General features: G+C 35.9%; 1 protein-coding gene across 10 annotated transcripts in view; it reads right to left on the bottom strand.

The window, feature by feature from the left end:
• LDB3 (LIM domain binding 3) overlaps positions 1 to 21182 on the bottom strand; it is a 128886-nt gene that overhangs the window by 12835 nt on the left and 94869 nt on the right. For 2 of the 10 annotated variants that reach the window (XM_052798829.1, XM_052798830.1), the window contains exons 10-14: positions 20565 to 20771; positions 16042 to 16206; positions 14277 to 14384; positions 8574 to 8621; positions 5784 to 5911 (exon numbers count right to left, since the gene is read on the bottom strand). In XM_052798829.1, the coding sequence (XP_052654789.1) occupies positions 5784 to 5911; positions 8574 to 8621; positions 14277 to 14384; positions 16042 to 16206; positions 20565 to 20771 (656 nt within the window). The remainder of the gene's footprint in view (positions 1 to 5783; positions 5912 to 8573; positions 8622 to 14276; positions 14385 to 16041; positions 16207 to 20564; positions 20772 to 21182) is intronic. The other 8 variants (XM_052798831.1, XM_052798833.1, XM_052798832.1 and 5 more) reach the window with 8 other exon arrangements.

Genomic DNA, 21182 nt, shown 5'->3' with positions numbered 1-21182 from the left:
GTTTTACTCCTAGGTTTTTGAAGAAAAACAGGCTCACACAGGGAACACAGGATAGAGAGCACTGGAAGCAATATTGAGGGAGCCAGTTCAGCTCACATGACCAGCAAGACAAAGCCAACAGCACTTAGAGGAAGGCCAGACTTGCGGTTATGACTGATCTCAGTTCAGTTCTTGGCTCTGCCACAGACTTCCTGTATAACTTCGAGCAAAGCATAGTATCTCTGTGCCTCAGTTCCCATGTATAAAACAGAAATATTATACTTCCTTTCTTTCACCCTTTGACTATCACAAAAGATCTTCAGTGCAGACTGCCTCTGTGTTTGTGTGCACCAGGCTCTAATCTTGGGTGGAGCTTTATCACATAAAAATAAGCAGGAGCTAGAGCATGCACATACCAACAAGTTTTCCCATTGCCCTGCTCTTTTCAAAACATCAGATCTTGCATTGTGTAGGGCTGAAGTCACTGCCCAACAAACTGCCTCACTTTGCCAAGTACAGGAGCACTAAAAGCAGTTTTTCCTTTGCAAGGAAAACAAAGTGAGTGATTGTTGGTTTGTGTGAGGAGGAACAGAAGCTTGGAGAGTTTTGCCCAAATGAGAGAGCACAGATTTGGGAAGAGAAGTGAGTTCTCCTGCCATCTAGGCAAACACTCTGTGTAGTAGATCCCAGTGACATTTACAGTTTTAAGGGGCTTGCAGGTAGAAAGGTATTTCAACCAAGAAGAGGGTTCCGAATGTAACATGGATCTTTCTGGATAATTAAGGGAAGATTATGTTCTACATAACACTTCCCTTAGACCACACCCTGCCACATAGAATAACATACACTGGTTGCTGGCAATTGCAGGTGCTTAAATTGCATATATATCAATCCACTGTGATCCCCCTAGCGATCTCTGATTTTCTTGAGTTCAGAGTTGAATCTAATGCATCTTCTTGATAAAACTTTCATATGCTACAGCATCAACAACATTTCTGCTTCATAAAGCTGTATCCCACCTTAGCTTGAGGCTTCTTTTTTTTTTTTTACTGGGGAATGGTAAACAGTGTTTAAAGATTTCAGAACAGAGAGTTTATATGCAATCTCTTTAAATCCTGAGGCTGTTGCTATTTATGTATTACGGTATTAAGCTAGACAAAATTAGAAGGCAATATTTCATCTCTAATTGGTGAGTTCAAAAGGCTCCCACCTACGAGGCTCTGTAATTAAATAAGGTGACTTCTAGTCACTCAGTTTTGCGAAAGGATTCTCCCTCCCCCAAGAGCTAATTCCTGTTCATGCAAAGTACAGCAGTGTATCCCACAGAGGGCCTAACAAAATGGTCAGGTACTCAAATACAGAGTTCCAGAAGTGAAGAACAAATGCAGTCCAGGTACTATTTTTAGGATGTCTTTTTCTATGATTGTCTTTAGTAAATTCAGCTTACAACCTGTTAGTTTTTCACTTTTTCTTCCTTCATCTCACAATGTCAGTGCTCTATTTTTCCAGTTTGTTTATTCCAACCAATGTAGACAGTATATGATTTCTCTCGGTTCAGATTAATCTAGACTCCTTTGAAGGATAAACACTGGGGAAGGGTCTTTGTCTTTCATTCTCTCTACCTTTTATTTCTTTTTACTCTGTCTATCTTTTCTACTTGCCGCAGTAAAATGAAGCAGCAACAGAAATTTTTTTCCAGTTCCTGAGAGAAGATACCAGGGGAATTATTGCCAAATGACAAATGTTGGGTGTTTGCAACTGCTCTGAGTTCTCTTTTCAGCCATTAGCATGTAATTTTACAGGCTGGATTTATTACAACATATTTCCTCCCCCCCCTGCGTGAGCAGGCTGGACTTACTATTGATTTAAAAAAGTGTCATTGCAATGTATTAGAAAGGTTTCACTAACTTTGAGATTTTAGCTATTTTTATTAAGAGGGAATTATTATCTTACAGCTATATCCCTAAGCTTATATGAACAACACTCTTGTCTTAGTAGCTACTGCCATTCAAATTCACCTTGCTTATGTATTTCAAAGTCTTCCAACATACATGCAGCATATAAAAGGTGCTGTTTGCTATTAAAAAGTACTAAGATTCCGTATATCAGAGAATAGATTCTCAAAATACCAGTATTGTATGAGCTGACCCCTAACTGTTAAAAAATGAATACTTTAAATAATTCACTAACCCAGCCTCTATCACGTTGTTTCTCAGCCCTCAGACTCTTTTAGAGTAGGAGATGAAGAATGGGACTATTGTTATCCTCAGAGAATAGCAGGAGAAGAGGTCTCTCTTAACAGCCATAGGAGCAAGCCAATTCCTTGCTTCTGGGGAATTTGGAATTCTCCCCATCAGCTCTTCATTTATGGTCAATAGATATTTTCCCTCCAGAAAAAAAGGCGTGTTACCAAAGATTCATTTAGTAAAGATTCATATAGTCTCGAATGATTTAGTCTTACATACTAGCTTGCACTGTGAAAACAATTTCCCTTTTTTTTTTTCTTTGTTAGTAGAACATGTCATTGTTATTCTTAATAATAATTTTCCAGTAACAAATGTAATTCATAACCTCAACTGATTTGGCTTGTTATACACTTAGTGTCTGCATCCTTGAAGCCCCACATTTTCCTATATACTGTTCCAGTACATAGTAGATGACAGACAAAGCAGATAATGCAACAAGTCCTTTATGAAAAGACGCTATTATATTCAGAAGAATTTAAAATGAAAGACGGTACATAACCTGCTGTTTTAGTATTGAATGTGCTTAGGAGTCAGTGAAAAGTTCATTGAAATCTGTGGGAATTTTCTACCAATTTCTAGGAAAGTGGATCAGGCCTTTACACTTGAGCACTTTTACATACATGAGTAGTCCTGTTTGGACCTAAGGATTTAAAAGGAAAGTTCTGCTTTCTTACTTCTAGGCATCACGTTACTTCATAGTATAAAACTGGCGTTTGAGTTGCTTGGAATATATGAAATCACTATTCTAGACTGGGAAAGCCTAGAAGAAAGGAATACACAAGTATTTTCTGCCATCTAGTGGACCTTGTTCAGAAAAGAAGTCTATGCTCCGTTTAAAAACAGATTATGAAATTTATGGGACAGGGAAGGGAAATGATTTCAGAGTTCACAGCTTCTCCTATAGGAAGAAAACAATGATTTTTAGCAGCAGAAAATTCCCACCAGAGTTAGGTTAGTCAAAGTAGCATCTTTCTTTAAAGTTAGACTTACTAATTACTCCCATCTGAGCCAGATACTTAACAATGCAGTTTCATTTTGAGATTGGTTTCAGTGTAAACAAGATTTAGCCCCATTGTTTTTTTTCAATCTGAGACAGATTTAAATAGTCTTGTAAACCCTCTTAGTGATTGACTCAGGTTTCTGGATATTGCATATATGAGGCTGTTGGTGGGTGTTTTGATCTGGAAGTTGCTGGCCCACATTTTTAAGGGAAGCAAGTCATCTCATTCCCATTAACACTGATGGCTAGCATAAAGACATTCCTCTTCTAAATTCTACATTGCAAATCCTTATAGTAGTCTCCACTATTTTTGCCTTTTCACACAATGGATTTACAAAAATAGAAGTCTAAGAAATTCTTTGCTAAAGTGAGAGTGCAGTTACTGCAAATGCCTGAGGTTGCACTTGGATTGGAAGAAAAAGATGTATCTTGTGATCTCCTATGTCGTAATTTGAGAACAGCTGGTCCTCTCAAATTGAGGTTGCATTTTACACTGCAGGACAGAATTTATAGGCATTGACAAAGTTAGGTGAGGAAGTTTTATAACTGTCTTGTTTTGAAGTACTATTGATCTTTCCCATCTGTGACAGGAAATGTCGTTTCCTCCATTTCTTCCCAAGTGACAAATTTCCCATTTGCTCAGGACTGCAACTGCAACTGTCTCTAGGGTCAGCTCATGTTCCAAAACCAGTATGGAGTGCTACTACATCAAATATATAAAACTTTAAAAAGTTACCAAAACAAACCCCAAACATCTTCAATAAAATCTCTGTCTATAATCTCTTTTGTACCTGAGTCACTTTGGGGTTCAATTACAAAGGTATTTTAGAATCCTTTATTGGATATTTCAAACTCCTGAACAATACAGGGGGACTTACTGTTTCTTCCTCTGTCAACTTTAATGCTATTTGAATTTTGTCTTTGTAATATATCACATTAGATATTATTCTGAATTTTCTCCTGTCCTCTAGAGTACATTATATCCTTGCAGTGCCTGCAAAATAAGAATTTTCCACACACAGGCAGACAATATATACAGCTGAACTAAGTTTGTTGTATACATAGTGACACAGAACAGCGTTTCCATACTGTGTATTTTAAGCCTTTATTGGGAGGCAATGGGGCTCAAAACCAGCAATATAAGGAATTGCAAAGAAGATGCCCATCACAGGAGAAAACAAAAGCATTGCCTCTTATTGAGAGCCTAATTCAACAGCCACCTTTTTCTTTAACAGATACAGCTACTAATTGGGTATAGTTACAGATTTATTTCTGTGGCAGGTTTGTATATCGAGAACTGAAGTTTATACTTCCCCCAAACGAGCATGGGGCTTAGTATCAATCTCATCTAGGAGATATGTTGACTTGCCACAGTTTGCTCTGTTCTGCATTATGGAAATAAATCCTCTGTCTTCATCTTTCCCTCTTTTGCAAGACAAAAACAGTAACATTTGCCTTCAGTGAGAACATGGTATATGCTGACACACTTAACCAAAAGCAAATGAGCAGAAGCTGAAACCTTTATTTACTTTGAGACCCTTAAATAGCTCATGATAGCTCCGAACTGGCTTTTTCCACCTTTATATCTCAAATATAAAGATCAATCAACTCATCTGTCTGTCTGCTTTATGTTTAAGTAAAATGCCTGCATTGGTTTCATTTCAGTAGATCCAGAGATACAGCATTACAGAAGACAGAGTTTAAGACTGTTAGAATTCTCGGCCTTTTCATATTTACTTGACTGTCAAGATATAAATCAACTTTTCAATTCTCTTGCTAAGATCAAAACAAGCTTAATTTGAAACAGAACTGCATTTAGACTTATATTGCTGCCTCATTTAATTTCTTCATTTTGAAGGTTCACATTTTGGTCATCAGTAGTTTTAGAAGTTCACTCCATTTGTAACACATTAATACAAAGGGAATTTAAATAACATCAGGGAGCATATTTTCCACATGAATGAATAATCAAATATATTCCTTCAGTAACTGGATCTGTGGGAAATGGAAGCATAGCATTATGAAGTACTTTAATACGTTATTCTTTATTTCAAATATAAGCCTGACTTCTCAAAGTTCAATATATGGCCTTATCTATTTTGTAAATATATCCTACACAAGCTACCTTCGCTTATTTTATCTCCCTCCTGAGTTGTGCATTCTTAAGCTATTTTATCAATTCTGAAGTGTCACTGGGCTCCTAATTGGGTGCACTGGGTTATTTTCCCAATGTATTTCTTTTGAAAAATCAGGCTATGCATTTATTACAGACTTTTCCCTTGCTTTTATTCTTCTTCCCCCAGTTGTTCCACATTTTCACTCCAAAGCAGAATACAAATACAATATAATCCTTGATCTTCAGATAATCTGAAGCAAAACTAGCAAATAGCAGCATTTGGTTCCATGTATATAAATCTTTCCTGATATGTGTGTGTCCTGTTGCAAAATATGCATTCTTTGCATTTTCTTTTTCTAAAAGGAATGTGCAGGTGCATTTCTTTTCTGAATCCTTTCAGTACTTTGTTCTGAATCCTTTCACTACTTTGAAGTCACCTTACCTGGCTGGTAGACGGAGGGCTTTATGCTGGCAGTAGTAACAACTCTCAGTTTTGAAGTAGCAGAAGCAGCAGGACTTTCACCATAGCTTCCAGAAACTGGCATTGGTGTATATGACTGGCTTGTGTTTCTAAAAGCAAAATGAAGGTATAAGCAACTTCATAAACAGCAAAAGTTACTGATTATGAAATAACAGATCTGGCAGCTTCCAAAGCATTCCAAGGGGAACTGTCCTTGAGAGCTACAGAGAGAATACTGTGAGGTTCATTAGTCTTTATCATTGCTAAGAAAGGCTTGGACAATTATTTGGAAAGAAAAATTAGCCAAATAAAGATTTGAGTAATGCCAAGTTGCTCTTGTCACAGAAAATAGCTTACTGAAGGAATATGACAAATTTATTAAAGGAACTCTCAGTTTAACAAGGGATCAAACTTCAGGAACATGCATACAAAGTTTGGGTTTTCTGTCCCTCTACAAACAAACAGGCCTGTTCTTGTCTAAGATAAATCAATGAGGGACATCTTGTTGACTTAAAAAGATACTGGCTCAGCACAATTACTACTACTACAAATACTAACTACTGTTTATAAGCATTGTACTCTTCTCAAAAAGACTGTAGTGACCTTTAAAAAACATTTCTGCAACTAACTCTTTTCCCTATTTAGACGGAAACCACAATTTACATTCATTTTTCTAATGTTCAGATTCAGCTAACCCAAAAGCACGTGATATGCAATATTATGATGCAATTTCTGCATTCCTAGATTAAAAACATTTGCTCAGGATTCCAAACATCAACAAGAAATAGCTTTTCTCTATTTTATGGCTCAGATGGTGATTCTGAGTTTGATTACAGTAACACATTGAAATATATGCCTCTTCTATTTGCCTGTAACTTAGGATGATTCTAGTTGTAGTGATTTTGCTTCATAGACCACTAAAAGAGCATTACAAACAAAGCAAGCAAGAGAGAATAAAGAAGTACAAGGAAGGGAAGCAACAAGTACCAAGATGCGTGCAGTAATAAAAACCATTCACTATTGAACATCATTCTTACTCACCCTGAAAGCATAGTTTTACTTTCTTTTTCCCTTCAGTTTCCCTACCTGTGTGAACCAGATCCCTATCCATTTGTGGTGATAGTTTAAGAGTTATTTCCATAGTGGCTTTGTCTATAGGAAAACATTTGTCAGCATAAGAAAAGAAGCGTGCAGCTTAGCCAGGCCATTGGTCCATCCTGACTTGTAGTTTAACAGTGGAAATAGATGCCAACTGGAGAGAACTTTACATATGGCAAACTCAACAAATTCCTTCCAGTACAGGTAAAAAACATTCTGACAAATGTAAACTTTTGATTTTTAATTTTGAACAAAATAAACCTATCCTCACAACATAGCTTTTTGCTACTCTGACAGTGCTTATACTATAGATCTAGTTTGCATAGCATTACTGCCTCAGGCTAATTTATTTTGTCTATTTAGTTAGACCTAGAAACATAGCTATTGCTACAATGACTACAGCTAATTATTTCTGTACCTAGTCTGGGGCTTAGGCCTGGATTTGGGTCCACTATACCACGAGTGAACAGGACTCTGTATTCACTGTAAATTCTGTTGTTAACTGCACTGTGGTTTTGTAACTGCCAAAGCTGTTCTAAGCACAGTAAGACTTTTTACTTTCCATTCTTACCATCTATTTCCTGTTGATACCTCCTCATCTGTAGTGCATAACGCACTGTACTCAGGGTCACGGGACAGAGGATCATTGCTCCTACCGTAGCACAGACAGGAAGATGTACACTTCAGGAACACTGGCTTCACATACAGCTTTCAAAATGCCTTTAGCTAAACACATACTATCAAAAGACTTTTCCTTGTTTTAAAATCTACTATTCAAGGTAAACTAGACAGAAAACCAGTAAAACATACTTACCTTTACAGGATCAGTGATCCATATTTACAATGTGGATTAAAAGAGTTTAAATCATGTGTCATACAGCCTTAATCTGAAAATGGCATACACTCAGGAAAGTCTACTCCCAGATGTGCAGTTCCATTGGTAGAAAGACTCATTTGAAGCTCTCTTAATGCACAAAATATATAAAGAAGTTCTGAGCCAGATTAGTGACACTTAGACTGTCATGAAGAAAAATGGTTATTCAAAATTCAAATGTTTCCCAAAGTTAATAGCATGGTAAAACCATGCCACTAGATTTCCTTGTATGTTCAGAGGAATGAAGTTGAAAAAAAAAAAACCAACACACACCAAAAAATGTATTCATAGTACTAAAATCACAGCAAAATTAAAAAAAAAAAGTCAACTACTGAACTCTTTCACAAGTGCATTTAAATAAAGTAAGGAAGATAAAAAGGCTTGTCAAAGAGAAAGAAAGTGTTACACTACATCATTAAGGGTTTTAGTGAAGTTAAAAGATTTATCAGAATTTCTGCTGAAGAAAAGGAAATAGCATGTGATTAAAAGAAAGAAAGTAAGAAAGAAAGAATAAAAAGATGTCCTAAGGAACAAAGATGCTTTAATGGAACAGGAAGCAATGGCATCTCGAAAAGCAGTGAAAGCACCCTTACTGAACTGATCTGTAGCAGCCAATGGCATGTGACAAGCAGCGAATTAAATACTGGCTCTGAAAACTATTAGTTGTCAGAAAAAGAAAGAGTAAATATTTCTAAGCAGATCATTTTTATGTTAACACTTCACTAGATGCCTATTAGCAGCAATAAACTGGTTTGTTAAGTGCTTTTAAGGTAGAGTAGCTGCACAAAACATTTTTATACCTCTTCTTTGACTGGTAGCTGACGGAGGTGGAAGAATGCCGGTTGAAACTAAAATGAGACAAAAGTTGTATTTGAAAAAAAAAATATAGCAAGAAAATTGGGATATCTTGTCCTACGGTGAATTTCCTTATGAGTAAGAGGTGCTTTTAAGCGCTAAAGTAAACAACATGTACATATTTATAATCATATAAGATCAGTATTACATTTTGCTTATCTTATTTAAGCCAGGAATCATAGTGAACCCTGAATTACGGTAACATAAATAAATCAGCTGAGTATATTGCTCCATAAGTCACTCTCATCCAGCTTTGCTCATTCTTTAGTTGTGGAATTCTAATTCAACCACTGGACTGTTTGGTTTGACATTCACCATTTATTTGTATTAACACAGAAAAATAAGTATGAGTTTCTTTTTGTGTCATAAGCTTAAGTTGCACAACCCCACAGAAAGGACAGGCTGGAAGCAGTTGAAGCAACAACATCAAGCCATCACATTCAACTTTTCCCTTGCAGTACTATTCTGCTGTTCATTTACTAAACAGAGTCTTAGGTAAACAGGTAGATTTTTTTTCTTGGGGAAACAGCATCATTTCAGAACATAAATGATTAATTTATGTAAATGCAGAAAGTACTTAAAAGCCTGCACAATGTAATATCTGAGAAACAAGAGGATTCAGAATGAACACAGATCCTGTCTAAATGCAGAGAAGTGTAGGGCTGCATGGCATCAATCACAGCCCACAGGAGCACAGCCCACATTTGCCAGAATTACCAGAAGCCCATCATATGCCAGTTATTTTCCTAGCTTCTGAAGAAGAGGTTTTCTTCCCTTTACCACAGACACAGTGCCTGGATTAAACCCCTAGGATGACAGAAGCTACACCTTCCTTTTAGAACCATAATTGCAACTCTTTCCATCGTTTCTCCTGTTTTTGTATTGCCAGACTGCTGTCTCGCTGGTTGCCCTACTTTTACCCCCCAGATGGAATAACCAATTGCATAAAGAGCTTTGTAGCTTTTTTAAAACACTCCTGCTATGCTTTGTTTTTTGTAAGTAAGATCATAAGTGAAAACATAAGATAACATTGCAGATTTAAAAGTAACACAACCAGTTACAGATTAATGACTTACTTCAAACATTCCTCTTTAGGAACATTTAGGAAAAGATTTTACTCATGTTAGGTATTATGCATATTGGCCTTGCTCACAAAAGCAAAATCACTGTAGAACTGGATCTACCAAAGTTTAAAATCAGATTTAAATAGTTAAGGACATTGATCAAGAAATCCTCCTGCATTTTCTCGGCGGACCTTCATAAGGTATCTAGAAGGAAAAAAACCCCAACAAACACTGGAACAGTGCTGGTGAAATCTCAGCCTCATTCTACCTGAGCATGTTTTACAGGATGGGGATACTGTTGTAACTAAGGTCATCCATATTTTATTTTGTACTAAAACTATATGAAATGCTGCAATGCTCCAATGGTGGATGTCAAGCTGAACCTGGATTTTTAAGTCTGTATTTTGGCATACTAGTGCATTGCTTGATTTCTAAATGAAAACTATCAGATGCTCAAAATTTGAATTATAAATTAATTTAGAGGCCAGTTTTAGTCCCTTATGTTTGAATACACTAGCTATAATACATGACAGTTTTTAAAACAAACGTGGAAGTAGTGCACAAAGAACCTATTTCAGGTGCAACACAGCCCTCCAAAACCAAACAGAGTTTGCTTCTTGTACCTGATTATCAGGGAACCAATTTTATACAGGTCCTACAAGTTTCTGATTTGCCTTTATGTTCCAAGGCTTGCTGAATTACTGAACTTCCAAGAGAGGTATTAGCTAACACAATAACATTTGCCTGCTGATAACAGCTTGAAGCCTATGTCAGCATGATAGATACCTGTGTCATCCATTGGCAAGTAAGATTTTAGGGCAGTAGTGTATAAAGCGGCTATGCTGTAGATCTTGCATCTTTGACTTAAATAATTGCCAGGTACAAGCAATAGGTTTTAGTAGTCCGATTAAAGCATTGCTTTCTGAAATGGACTGTTGTTTTTCATAGATGCACAGAATCTTTCAGGTTGGTCCTCAGGAGGTCTCTCATCTAACCTCCTGCTCAAAGCAAGGCCAGCTCTGAGGTCAGACCAGGTTGCTCGGTGTTTTATCCAGTTGTGTCTTAAAAACCTTTGAGAGTGGAGACGCATAGCCTCCCCAGACAACCTGCTTCCTTTCAAAGGGGCAGGAAAGGGTAAGATGGTCCATGCCTCTAATGCAGGAGGTAAAAGACATTTGAATTGGAAGTAAATTTTAATATCTCAGGGTGATCTTTTTATCCTCATTACTCATTAAAATTGTGATTCACACCTATTAGTCCATATTGATACATAACTACAAATGAATTTATAGTTTCAAGGCCTCGCACTGCTTCCCTTCTCCCCATTAAAGGAATGTGAAATTAAAGTGAAATGGATAAAGGCTCAATCAAGAAATAGTATTATATTAGCTCCAAGATAGCCATGCAAGTAATGTCAGCAAATAGTAGCTATTTTTATACTAATTTATTAGCTGTTTATATGTAAATTATACAAAATTGTTGCTTAACTGTCATTTCCAAGACAAACATAGCTCTTTTATGGAAGAGTAGAGTTATCCCAAAAGATAACAAAAGATATCTGCATCTAATTCTTATACCAAAAGCTATGCCAGCAGTTGTCAATCCATCCCAAGTAACTGTTATACTCTATTCCTGACCAGCATAGCTACCACACTTCAATGTGAAGAGTGCCTATTCTGGGATTCAGAAGGTCTATCCATAGTTCTGTGACTAATACAAATGAATTATGAGCTTCTTAAATGAATAGCTTTCAATTAAAAACCCCATATGCATGCATTAACCATTTTGTGAAAACATGCCTTCTACCTACTTGGGCAGCCTTATTTTAAGGATTTTCTATGATGATAAACTGTCTGTCTCTGAAAGGTTTCTAGATATCTACCACTTTTATAACTCTGATGTAAACACTCATGATGCTATGATTCACATATTCATGAGGGTTTCCAAAGTTTTTAGATGACTCCAAGTATGGTCTTATAACTCAATAGTCCAATTTTAGAATGCCCCTCCCTTACAAGCAGCATTCTCAGTGTTCAAATCTATGTCTGTCTTCACCTAGTCAGATAGCTTCACAGAATAAAAACAACAAAATCCAAAGGAAATTTTATTTCTGAAATAAAGCCATTTCTTAAAACTGGAAAATTTGTAGTTTTGGCATTTTAGAAGTATGATATGTTCTTTAGCTCTCCCCTTATATCCTCCTATTCAAGATAACCAGAAATTGTCAATGAGTAGGATTTTTTTCACTCAAGTGTAAAAATGCCTTTCTAATCTTGGATGGACAATAAAATAAATCTGATTAAGATTTTACCAATGGAGTCCTAAAAGCGATATATGGAAAGCATCTGTGATTTTATCTTTCTGCATTCCTCCAAAATTGTTCATTAAATGAAAATCTTTCATTATCTGATTGTTTTTCTTGAAGGGGAAAAACTAGGGCCTTTTGTAATATGAATGCTAATCTCAATGAAATATGCATATATTGCAGAAATAAAAAGTATTACATGCAGTACGACTACTACATGCAGGCTTCACAGACCTATTATTAGCTATTATGTACAATTCTCACTGAACTTAGGAGAATACCAAGGAAATCTCTTATGCAGGTATGTAAAAATATACATCTCATAGCAAGATTTGTATGGGTCCTAAGATATAGGCTAATAAAACATGAATAGATGTTCTCTGGCCAGAGTAGTCACCAAGGCTTCAATTTAATTTCAGGTTCTGACTGTTGGATACATTTCAGTCTTCAACTGAGAGAAACACTAAAATTGTCTTTTCTGTAGCTCAAAAGACATAAATAGGTTTTGCATGCCAGTGTTTAATCAAGCTCAAATATGCAGTTATTGTTGCTTAGGAAGCAAGGGACTTTCTTTCCCTGGTTATAAGAGGCTTTTAACTGTCTCCTACAACAGCTATGTAGGACCCTCTTCTCACAGAGATAGGTGATCATTCCAACTGACTAAAAGAGATTTGTTAGTAAAACAAACAGTGGATAAAATAGTACTGGTGACATTTAAGAGCCTAATCATACCACAGGATTGAACGAGAAAGCAGCATAAGAATTACTTCTGAAATGCCTTGAGTACTCTCCCAAGTAACAAATGATAGGACAAGAAGAAATGGCCTCAAGTTGTGCCAGTGGAGGCTTAGATTGGATATTAGGAAAAATTTCTTTACCAAAAGGGCTGTCAAGCATTGGAATAGGCTGCCCAGAGAAGCGTTGAGTCACCATCCCTGGAGGTATTTAAAAGACATGTAGATGTGGCACTTAAGGACACTGTTTAGTGGTGGACTTGACAGTGCTAGGTTAACAGTTGGACTCGATGATCTTAAAGGTCTTTTCCAAGCTAAAGGATTCTATGACTTTCACAATGTGAAAATTAGGTCCTCTTAAGGTATTTTATGATAGACACTAATGAATAATTAATTCCCTAAATAAGTCATCACTTTGCAATTTTCAAGGTTCATACATAAAACTAGATGTCAGTGGCAGTAAACACCCTTGCACCTGTTCTTACCTTCTATTCTTGGTAACATTCTGGTGACATTCACCAACCAATAGTTTAATTGAAACTAGAGTTACAATTAGTATAATTCCACTCAAATAAATAGAATTACATCAGCAGTTCATTTTATTTCTTATGTTTTATCAGCTCCATGCTGGAATTACATCCACTATGTAATTCCCATGGCTGTAAACAGCCACGTTTACGTCCTAAATCTCAGAACTCTTCTGATCTTCTGTTCTGTAGCTATTTCATTTTTGCACTGGTTTCAGTGATGTAAAGCCAACCAAAATGCTTTCAAGTATGTACCTATGCATAGCACTTAACTGCTACTTTCTATGATACTCACGAGAAAGATCATTATAATTCTTGATATGTAGCCTTCAAACTTGCATGCTTTGTTCATTTCAAATATCACCTTTGAGTGATTCCTAACTACCTTTTTATATCAAGGTAAGACAGACATGGATAATTATAATCTCAAATGTGTTGCTGATTCAGTTTTTCATTATTTCTGAAGATTGTGTTCAAATAATAAATCTTAAAATCTACAGCTTCCTCCTCTGTTAGTCTTGACAAGAGACTTGAGTTAGTTAATGAAAGCAATGAAAAGGCTTAGCGGTGAGGCAGTACAGCAGCATTCCCTCTTTCTAGTGATAGATGCTACCTTTCCCCATCAGTGGTCTTTCATTAGTCATGACTAAGAGCATAATAAAAGAAGGTCTGTGATTCCTGTGATCCTGTGTTTTCACCAAGAAAAAAAAAAGTCTGTCATTCTCACCCAGCATCACTAGACAAAGATTTTAATTTGGCAAAACCAGCACAAACCAACCAACCAAAATACCTTTGTTCCAAAAGGATCTTTTGGTCACATACCCTAAATCTAAAACTTTGGTGTTTCTTAGCTTGGTTTTAATGTGAAAGATAAGCAAGAAGGCTATTCCTTTAAACACATCATGCTTTTCAATAGTCTCTGCCAAGCCAATCTCTTAAGAAGCTGAAACTGGAGAGAGCAATACAGAATAAAACCAAATTAAGTTAAAAGAAAAAGAAGACAGCTTTACAAATATACCTAGACTGAGATGAGATAGCAGATGAAATAGTGGAGGCTGCTACTGACATGTTCTTGGACCCATGGAAAGGCTTAGGCTGTGAAAGAGAGCTGGGGGCTGCAAGCACTCTGCAGAAGACACAGTAAAAGCATGAAAGCATGTACAAAATAATTTAACAGGGACAAAAATAGTGACATCAGAATCAAGCTTTGTCGGAGTTCAGATACAGGAGGACCGCTGCATAGTTACCAGGAACAGGTTTTCTGTAGCATACATCTGCAGACTTACAGAATAGCACAACCAAGCACATTCCTACAGAACACAAGACAAAATGCACACGTTATGTAAAAATCTTAAAACCAGAGTCTATTGATAACTAAGAAAGACAATATTTCAGGACAGGACTTTTGTCAATGATACATGTTTTTATCTGCAAGATCTGAAGATGTTTGAGTCTGAATTGAAGCTAAATTTTTTAATATGGAAGCAGTACCAAACAAAAGATTCTCCTATTTAAAACACAAGTCATTGGCATGATTAGTTTAGTAGAGGCATTTATTTTTGAAGTGTAATTAGATAATCCATTTTCTTCATGTTACAGTTTCAACTGTGGGATGAAGATTACTTGAACCGTAGCATTATTTCATGTGAAAGTGCCTTACAGCACAGTTCTGAATTACAGAATAATACCTTATTCAAAACTCCTTTGCCCACTGGATGATTGATTTTCTTGTACTGGAATAAAAACAGTCATTGGACTCCGGTAGGTCACGGTTAGGTAAAAACTGACTAAAGTGAGAAACTAAGTAGCTGGCATACACAAATAATTTAAGTCAAGTGGCAAAAATTAAACAAGAAGTAGAGCCAAGAGAAAATTTCCAATTCCATTTACACAAATCTAAGATATGACAGACTACATCTTAGGTCTCAATTATTTAAAGCAGTTTACGTTACTGGAAGCGTGTTTTTCCTTGGATTTTCAAAACATGCTAAAATACACATCTTTTAGGAATATTCATGTAGCAAATAACGAAGCTAAAAGAATAACATGCACCAAAGGAATTTACTCTTACTATCTCCAAAATTACTATAATGTAAGTGACAGCAGTATAAATCCCACATATTTCTTCACAGACCGTCTGTCAGCTTTTAATATGCAACTCCTACTGTAGTCCCAAGTGTTATGAATGCATACCTCCTTGAAACTCACTTTAGCTCTATAGCTAAATCTCATTAGAGGAAAGAGAATAGATAAATCTAATAGAAATTAATTGACTTAATACCTTACAGAGCAAGTCAATAATCAAATGTGTGGTTTTACTGACATATTGCTCATTGTCCACCATGTTTTACTGACATCTGCTATGATATGGTAAACTCAATCATGTGAGTAAATGACATTTTCTAATTCTCCATTTCATGTCATGCTGCAGAAACACTATTAAAAGAACCTTCATTCAACCACTGTAACTATTATGAGGAGTTGTTTTGGTTTTATTACAAGTGGTGAAAAAACATTTCTAGTTTTAACCCTAGACTTGCTTTCTGAAAACATAAGCTGTATTGCAGACTTAAAGCTACATCTTTAGGGCAGTTTTATTTTGCAAATTCTTTGCAAACAAGAACAATGTACTTCAAAATAAGAAAACACACCAAAATGTAGAAAAGCATATAAAATAGGTTACAGGTTTTACATACTACATTCTTAAGTTAAGAACGTGTATGCAGCCTTTCCAGAGCCATACAGGGGTGTATTTGCGAAAGGACAAAGCAATGAAGCATTACCTTTGGAAGGAGGATGAGAAAGACTCTTGCACTACTGAGGTGGTTGCTGGTGGTGTCATCAGACTGGCTGTATTTTGAGCAGCAGAAGCAGGCTGATGTGCTGAAGCATGTGGTGCAGGAGCAGAGGCAGAACTGGTAGACACCGGCGCATGCTCGACAGGGGTACTAATTAGAGTTAAATTAAATAAACAAGAAGCATCTTCAGAAGGTGCTTATTTAAAAGTAGAACATAAAACCTACTATGTTTGAACCTGAAGCTGCAAACATAGTAGCAGGCTGTGTTACTGAGAGAAAAGCACAATTATGCAAAGAAAAAAAAAAAAAAGACATTTGTTAGGCCTTTTTGGATGTGCAGTTAAGACTGTAATGCAGTTTTGGTCCTGCTTGACTGAAATTTATCCCAGGTGTTATACACACTTAAGTCCTGCTCCCACTGAAGCCAGTGGTAGGAAACGTGGCGTGCAGTACTTAAACGGTTGCAAAGAGTCTGTCACAAACTCTTTGAACTTGGATAAATTTCACCCAGTATTTACTCCTAGAGCTGAAGTTTATGTTAGGAGTAAACTTTTTAATTAGATGAAGAAAAGCAATTTAAAGGATATTATCATAGTCCTGTATCAGCAGGTTTCCTGCAAGTTCTGATAGTCTAGAAATCCAGTCAGCTTAGTTTTGTGTTGGGTTTAATCAGTTTTGTGCAATACAGGTAGTGGAAAGATGTTTAAAAGGAGTCCATTCATCTCTGACCTAAATTCACCTTACATTACACTGGCCAACCCATCAAACAATAAGATGCCTTTTTATACATAGAAGAGTAAGCAAAATACAAGGGGAAGATGTTGCATAAAATTTTACTACACCAGTTTTAAAACCACTTGGGTGATGAACATCAGTTGTTATCCTTGTGGCCCTCTCACGCTATCGTGGCACAGATAACATGGAGCAGAGAAATATTAACGTTTAATTCATTTTCTCTTTATTTGATTGCAAAATAGATTAATTGAAATGAATAATAATAATAAAAAATCTAGTCTCATATCCTGTGGCCATTTTAGTAGCCTACAGAACTACTAGTGTCTTTCATCACCTGCTATCAGAGCACCCAGTGCTCATTAACGTATTTCAGCCTTGCAGCCTCACTCAAATTTGGAAAGTATTACTTATCTCTTACAGATAGACAAATGGGGCAAAGTTACCTATTAGACAGCTTTGCAAGATAGTTTAGTCAAAGCCATCCACTGCTAAGAAATGAACCAATCTTTTGGAGGTTCAGTTTATTGTCTTCCACTAGCTCTTACCTCAAATAAAGAAAAACAAAACAAAACAAATCATTAAGTGGACATACAAGATTCAAGTTCTTTGCTGACTGTTTCAATGAACTTAATATCAACAAAAGAATAATACGTACATTCATTATTCACTTGTCAATAAACCTAAAAAAAATCACTAGGTCATTTAAAATTGGGGGGGGGGGGGGGGGATAAAAAAAAAAAAGGGAGAAATAAGAAAAGAATAAAGCTTGATTTTGTGTTTAGGCAGATTTTACTGTGGATTTTATTAATTATTATCCACAGAACAAATAAGCCACTGAAAAATAACTAATTGTAATTTGATTATTTTAGATTATTATGCTATTTTGGGGCACAAACTTTAGTGACAGTATAAGCATATGTCCCCCAGGCATAAGAGACATTTTTCTTGATGCCATATTATTGTGCTGTAGATTAATTTTCTTTAGTAGTTATCCTAATACATCTTTTTTTTTTAAATGAGGGCATTACTGTACATGACATAGTTGTATATGTTTCTTGTATAAGAAAATAATGGATATATTTTTACTTCTTTTGACCTAACTGATTAAGTATCCTGCCACATCTCTGGGTTCTTACAAACGACTCCTATCAGGGTGATGGAATTCGGCGATTCTCTTGTGCAATGTACAAAGAATGCCCAAAATATTCTTTCCTGAGCACAGTAAGTATTAAATAACAAAAGAAAGCTTACAGTTCCACAACTGTTTTTCAGCTGAACCTTAGCCCTCAAACATTCTTTCTCTCAGCCTTTTTTCCTATGCGAGTTTGCCATTGTGCAAATATTTTTCTCTGTCTTTCAGCCATTCTAATATTTTCTTTTGCTTCTCTCAGAAGCACTGATTCAACAAGTTATACTCATCAGGACCTTGAATGAGTGCTTGGTACTTCAGAATTCGTGAGACCCCTTGCTCTTCAAGGGACTGTCCCATTTCCCCTGTCCTCCTCCACCTTCTTGTATGGTTTAGTAGTCTAAATGATGGTGTCTTATTTCAGCTGAATATTTTACTGCTTGATTAGCTGAAATGGAAGTGTGGTCGTTTTGCTCATCAATTTCAAAGTTGAATGCAACCCACAACAAAAGCAGAAAACCAGTGTTTTCTCTCTTATGAGTTTCATCTGCAATTCTATACATAACAAGTGAGATCCTGAAAATACTCATCCTGTTTGCAATTCTAGTTTTCAAATCATTACACCAAAAGTTTTGCAACAGTTTTGCAAAAGTTTGTCCATCATAATATGCATTTGAAATTCAGATCAGTTCTTCCATCTTGATGCATTTGCATTATGATGTAAATTCTTCCACTTAGCTAATACAGCATCAATTACATAGACCATGTAACAGAGTAGCTGTATATTATATATCACTGCTATGCATCACGAGCTAGTCTGTTACCGAGTTTTAATACTCACAGGATTTTTTTTGCAGTGGGTACTGGAATTGTCACATTAAAAGGTGTTGAGTCAAAATTTACTACTTAACATATCTTTAATTTGGTAAACAGGAAAGGACTGAAACTATACTGCACATAAAAATGGAACTTAATATACGTCCTAAAACCAAACACAAACTAGGATTTCACCTCTTCTGTCTTTCTATTTTCACTGATGTGAAAGCGAATTTGCTACAGATTTCAAAAGAATCAAGACTTCATACCTTAAATAAAAGAAAACAGTGAAGTTACTTAATTGTAATGATCTCCAAAATGTTAACCAAAACACATACTCAGTAATGTATATATGAAAGAAAAAAAAAAAAAGATAAGAATATGCATAGACATGGGTCTCTGTGGAGACAGATTTGAACTAGACAAACACATATAAATAAAATAAATGCAAATATACTGGAATACCTTATATAATGTAAAAGAAATACAAACAAATTTTATCTTGCATGCTGTTTGTAACAGTTCTTTTTATGTGATCAAAATGTTAGAAGCTTGATCACCTTCCAGCAGGGTAGAATATATTAAGTAACAAAACAAAGAATTGGAATAAATATAAACGATGTAGATATAACCTTAAAAGTGAGGGTGATATCTGGTGACATAAATTATAGCAGTTGGTAACTAATTCTCTGTTCAGTTTTATAGAAGGAACTCGGACTAACTTGACTGTTTTTAGTTTAACCACCACAAACTTTAAATAATTTTATTTAGATATTCAAATAAAATAACTTTTTTTCTCAAGATCGCCTCCTTTCTAGATTTTAAATCTGATTTTTTTCTTTTCTTTTTTTTTTTTTTAGTTCTTCAGGTGCAGAATAATTTTAAGAACTGATAAATGTGAATGCTGCTTTATCAAATAGATCATCTATTATAACAGCTTCATTATTATGTATTTTATGGAATTGGTTTGGGTTTTTTTTTTTTAATACAGTCATTCTTTATGCTTTTAATTTTACAGTATTTTGTATTTTAAGGAAAATCAAAGGAAATGGATGTTCTCAAACATCTCCATATTTGTGGTAACAAACAAACATAAAATGCACAATGTGAGTAAGTTACGTGGATGAAAAGAAACACACATATCTCTTCTCAGCTGATTTTCACCCATGAAAAGGAATCAGTAGAGGTTAAGAGGAAAATAATGGTTAACAACCATAATGAGAAAACACAGCAAGAAACGCACTCTAACATTAAAAAAAATAAGCGCAGATTACACTTCTTTCTCTCAGTAAAGTCCTAAGTTCTGAGACTTTCTGTCCAAATAACAATTGAGTGGATTATTAAAGCAGTACTTAGTCTCCTTTATGTAATACATGAAGTTCTTTTTGTTTCAAATCCTCCAACAGATCTCTTGTAAAGAATTGAAAATATAGGAAACAAAAATAAAAATGAATAGGCAAAAATTATCTCTTATTGTAGCATTTGTAGAAAAAAGTGCTGGAGAAGGTGTTTAGAGCAAGACATAACCTGTAAGAGTTTTGCATTTGAATATGGGAATGTTTGTAGAAATACAGTGAATAGTATCAGCTGCTGTTTCTCTGCAGAAGGTGCTTAATGACTGTTGTCTCTATATTGTAGGTGCGATCCTTAAGAATGCCACTTAAAATGTCAAACCCACATGAACTAGAAGTTGCTGGAATTTGTAGAACTTAGACATTTGCCTTGTAGGCAATGGGCATTTCTGTCTGAAGGAGTTAGAGTTTGTTATTACCAAACCATTCCAAAGCTCCAAACGAGGTCAGTTACGCAGTTACACATCACAGTGTACCTTTGTTTACTGGATGAAGTAAGAGGGACTTTCTGGCCAGTAGTGACGAAACTGGCCTCCCTCTGACTTGTACCCGCTCCAAGCCTCACAGACCCCTTGAAAGCCACTGGCTTAGCATTGTCAGTGTTGGCATCCATGGTGCATGATTTAGGAGGATGCCAAGTACTTGAGGTCACATACTGTGGCGCATGCGGAGTAGCTGTAGGCCTGGGTAACAAAGATTACAAGGGGATTTGTAAATGAGGTATTTATTATCACGTCACCAATTTCCCAGGTGACAGCAGGTATTTGACAGAATTCCAGCCACAGAAGCAGCTGATGGTTTAATAGAAAAAGGCTTGTTCGATTTTTTTAGTGGTCAGAGATACATGTGCTTACTGCATACCATAGCAAATAAAGCAGCATTTTAGAATGCTAATACCTGGCCCTTTACGACAGCAGTTATTATTTACATGGAGTAAAGCCTTCAGAAAAAAAAAACCCAAAACCAAAAAAACCCCAAAGTGCTGAATCTCATAACTGAAAAGTTAAGTTAAGTCTAGGTTTAATAATGAAGGCTTTATTTTTCTGTCTTTTCTTTTTCCTGGAAGAAGATTTATATCTGTAAATAGCCAGTGT

This window comes from Harpia harpyja, chromosome 10 (assembly GCF_026419915.1).
Source record: "Harpia harpyja isolate bHarHar1 chromosome 10, bHarHar1 primary haplotype, whole genome shotgun sequence".
NCBI classification, from domain to species: Eukaryota; Metazoa; Chordata; class Aves; order Accipitriformes; family Accipitridae; genus Harpia; species Harpia harpyja.
The sequence above is the reverse complement of the archived record's forward strand: the minus strand, read 5'-3'. Positions and strand labels throughout refer to the sequence as shown.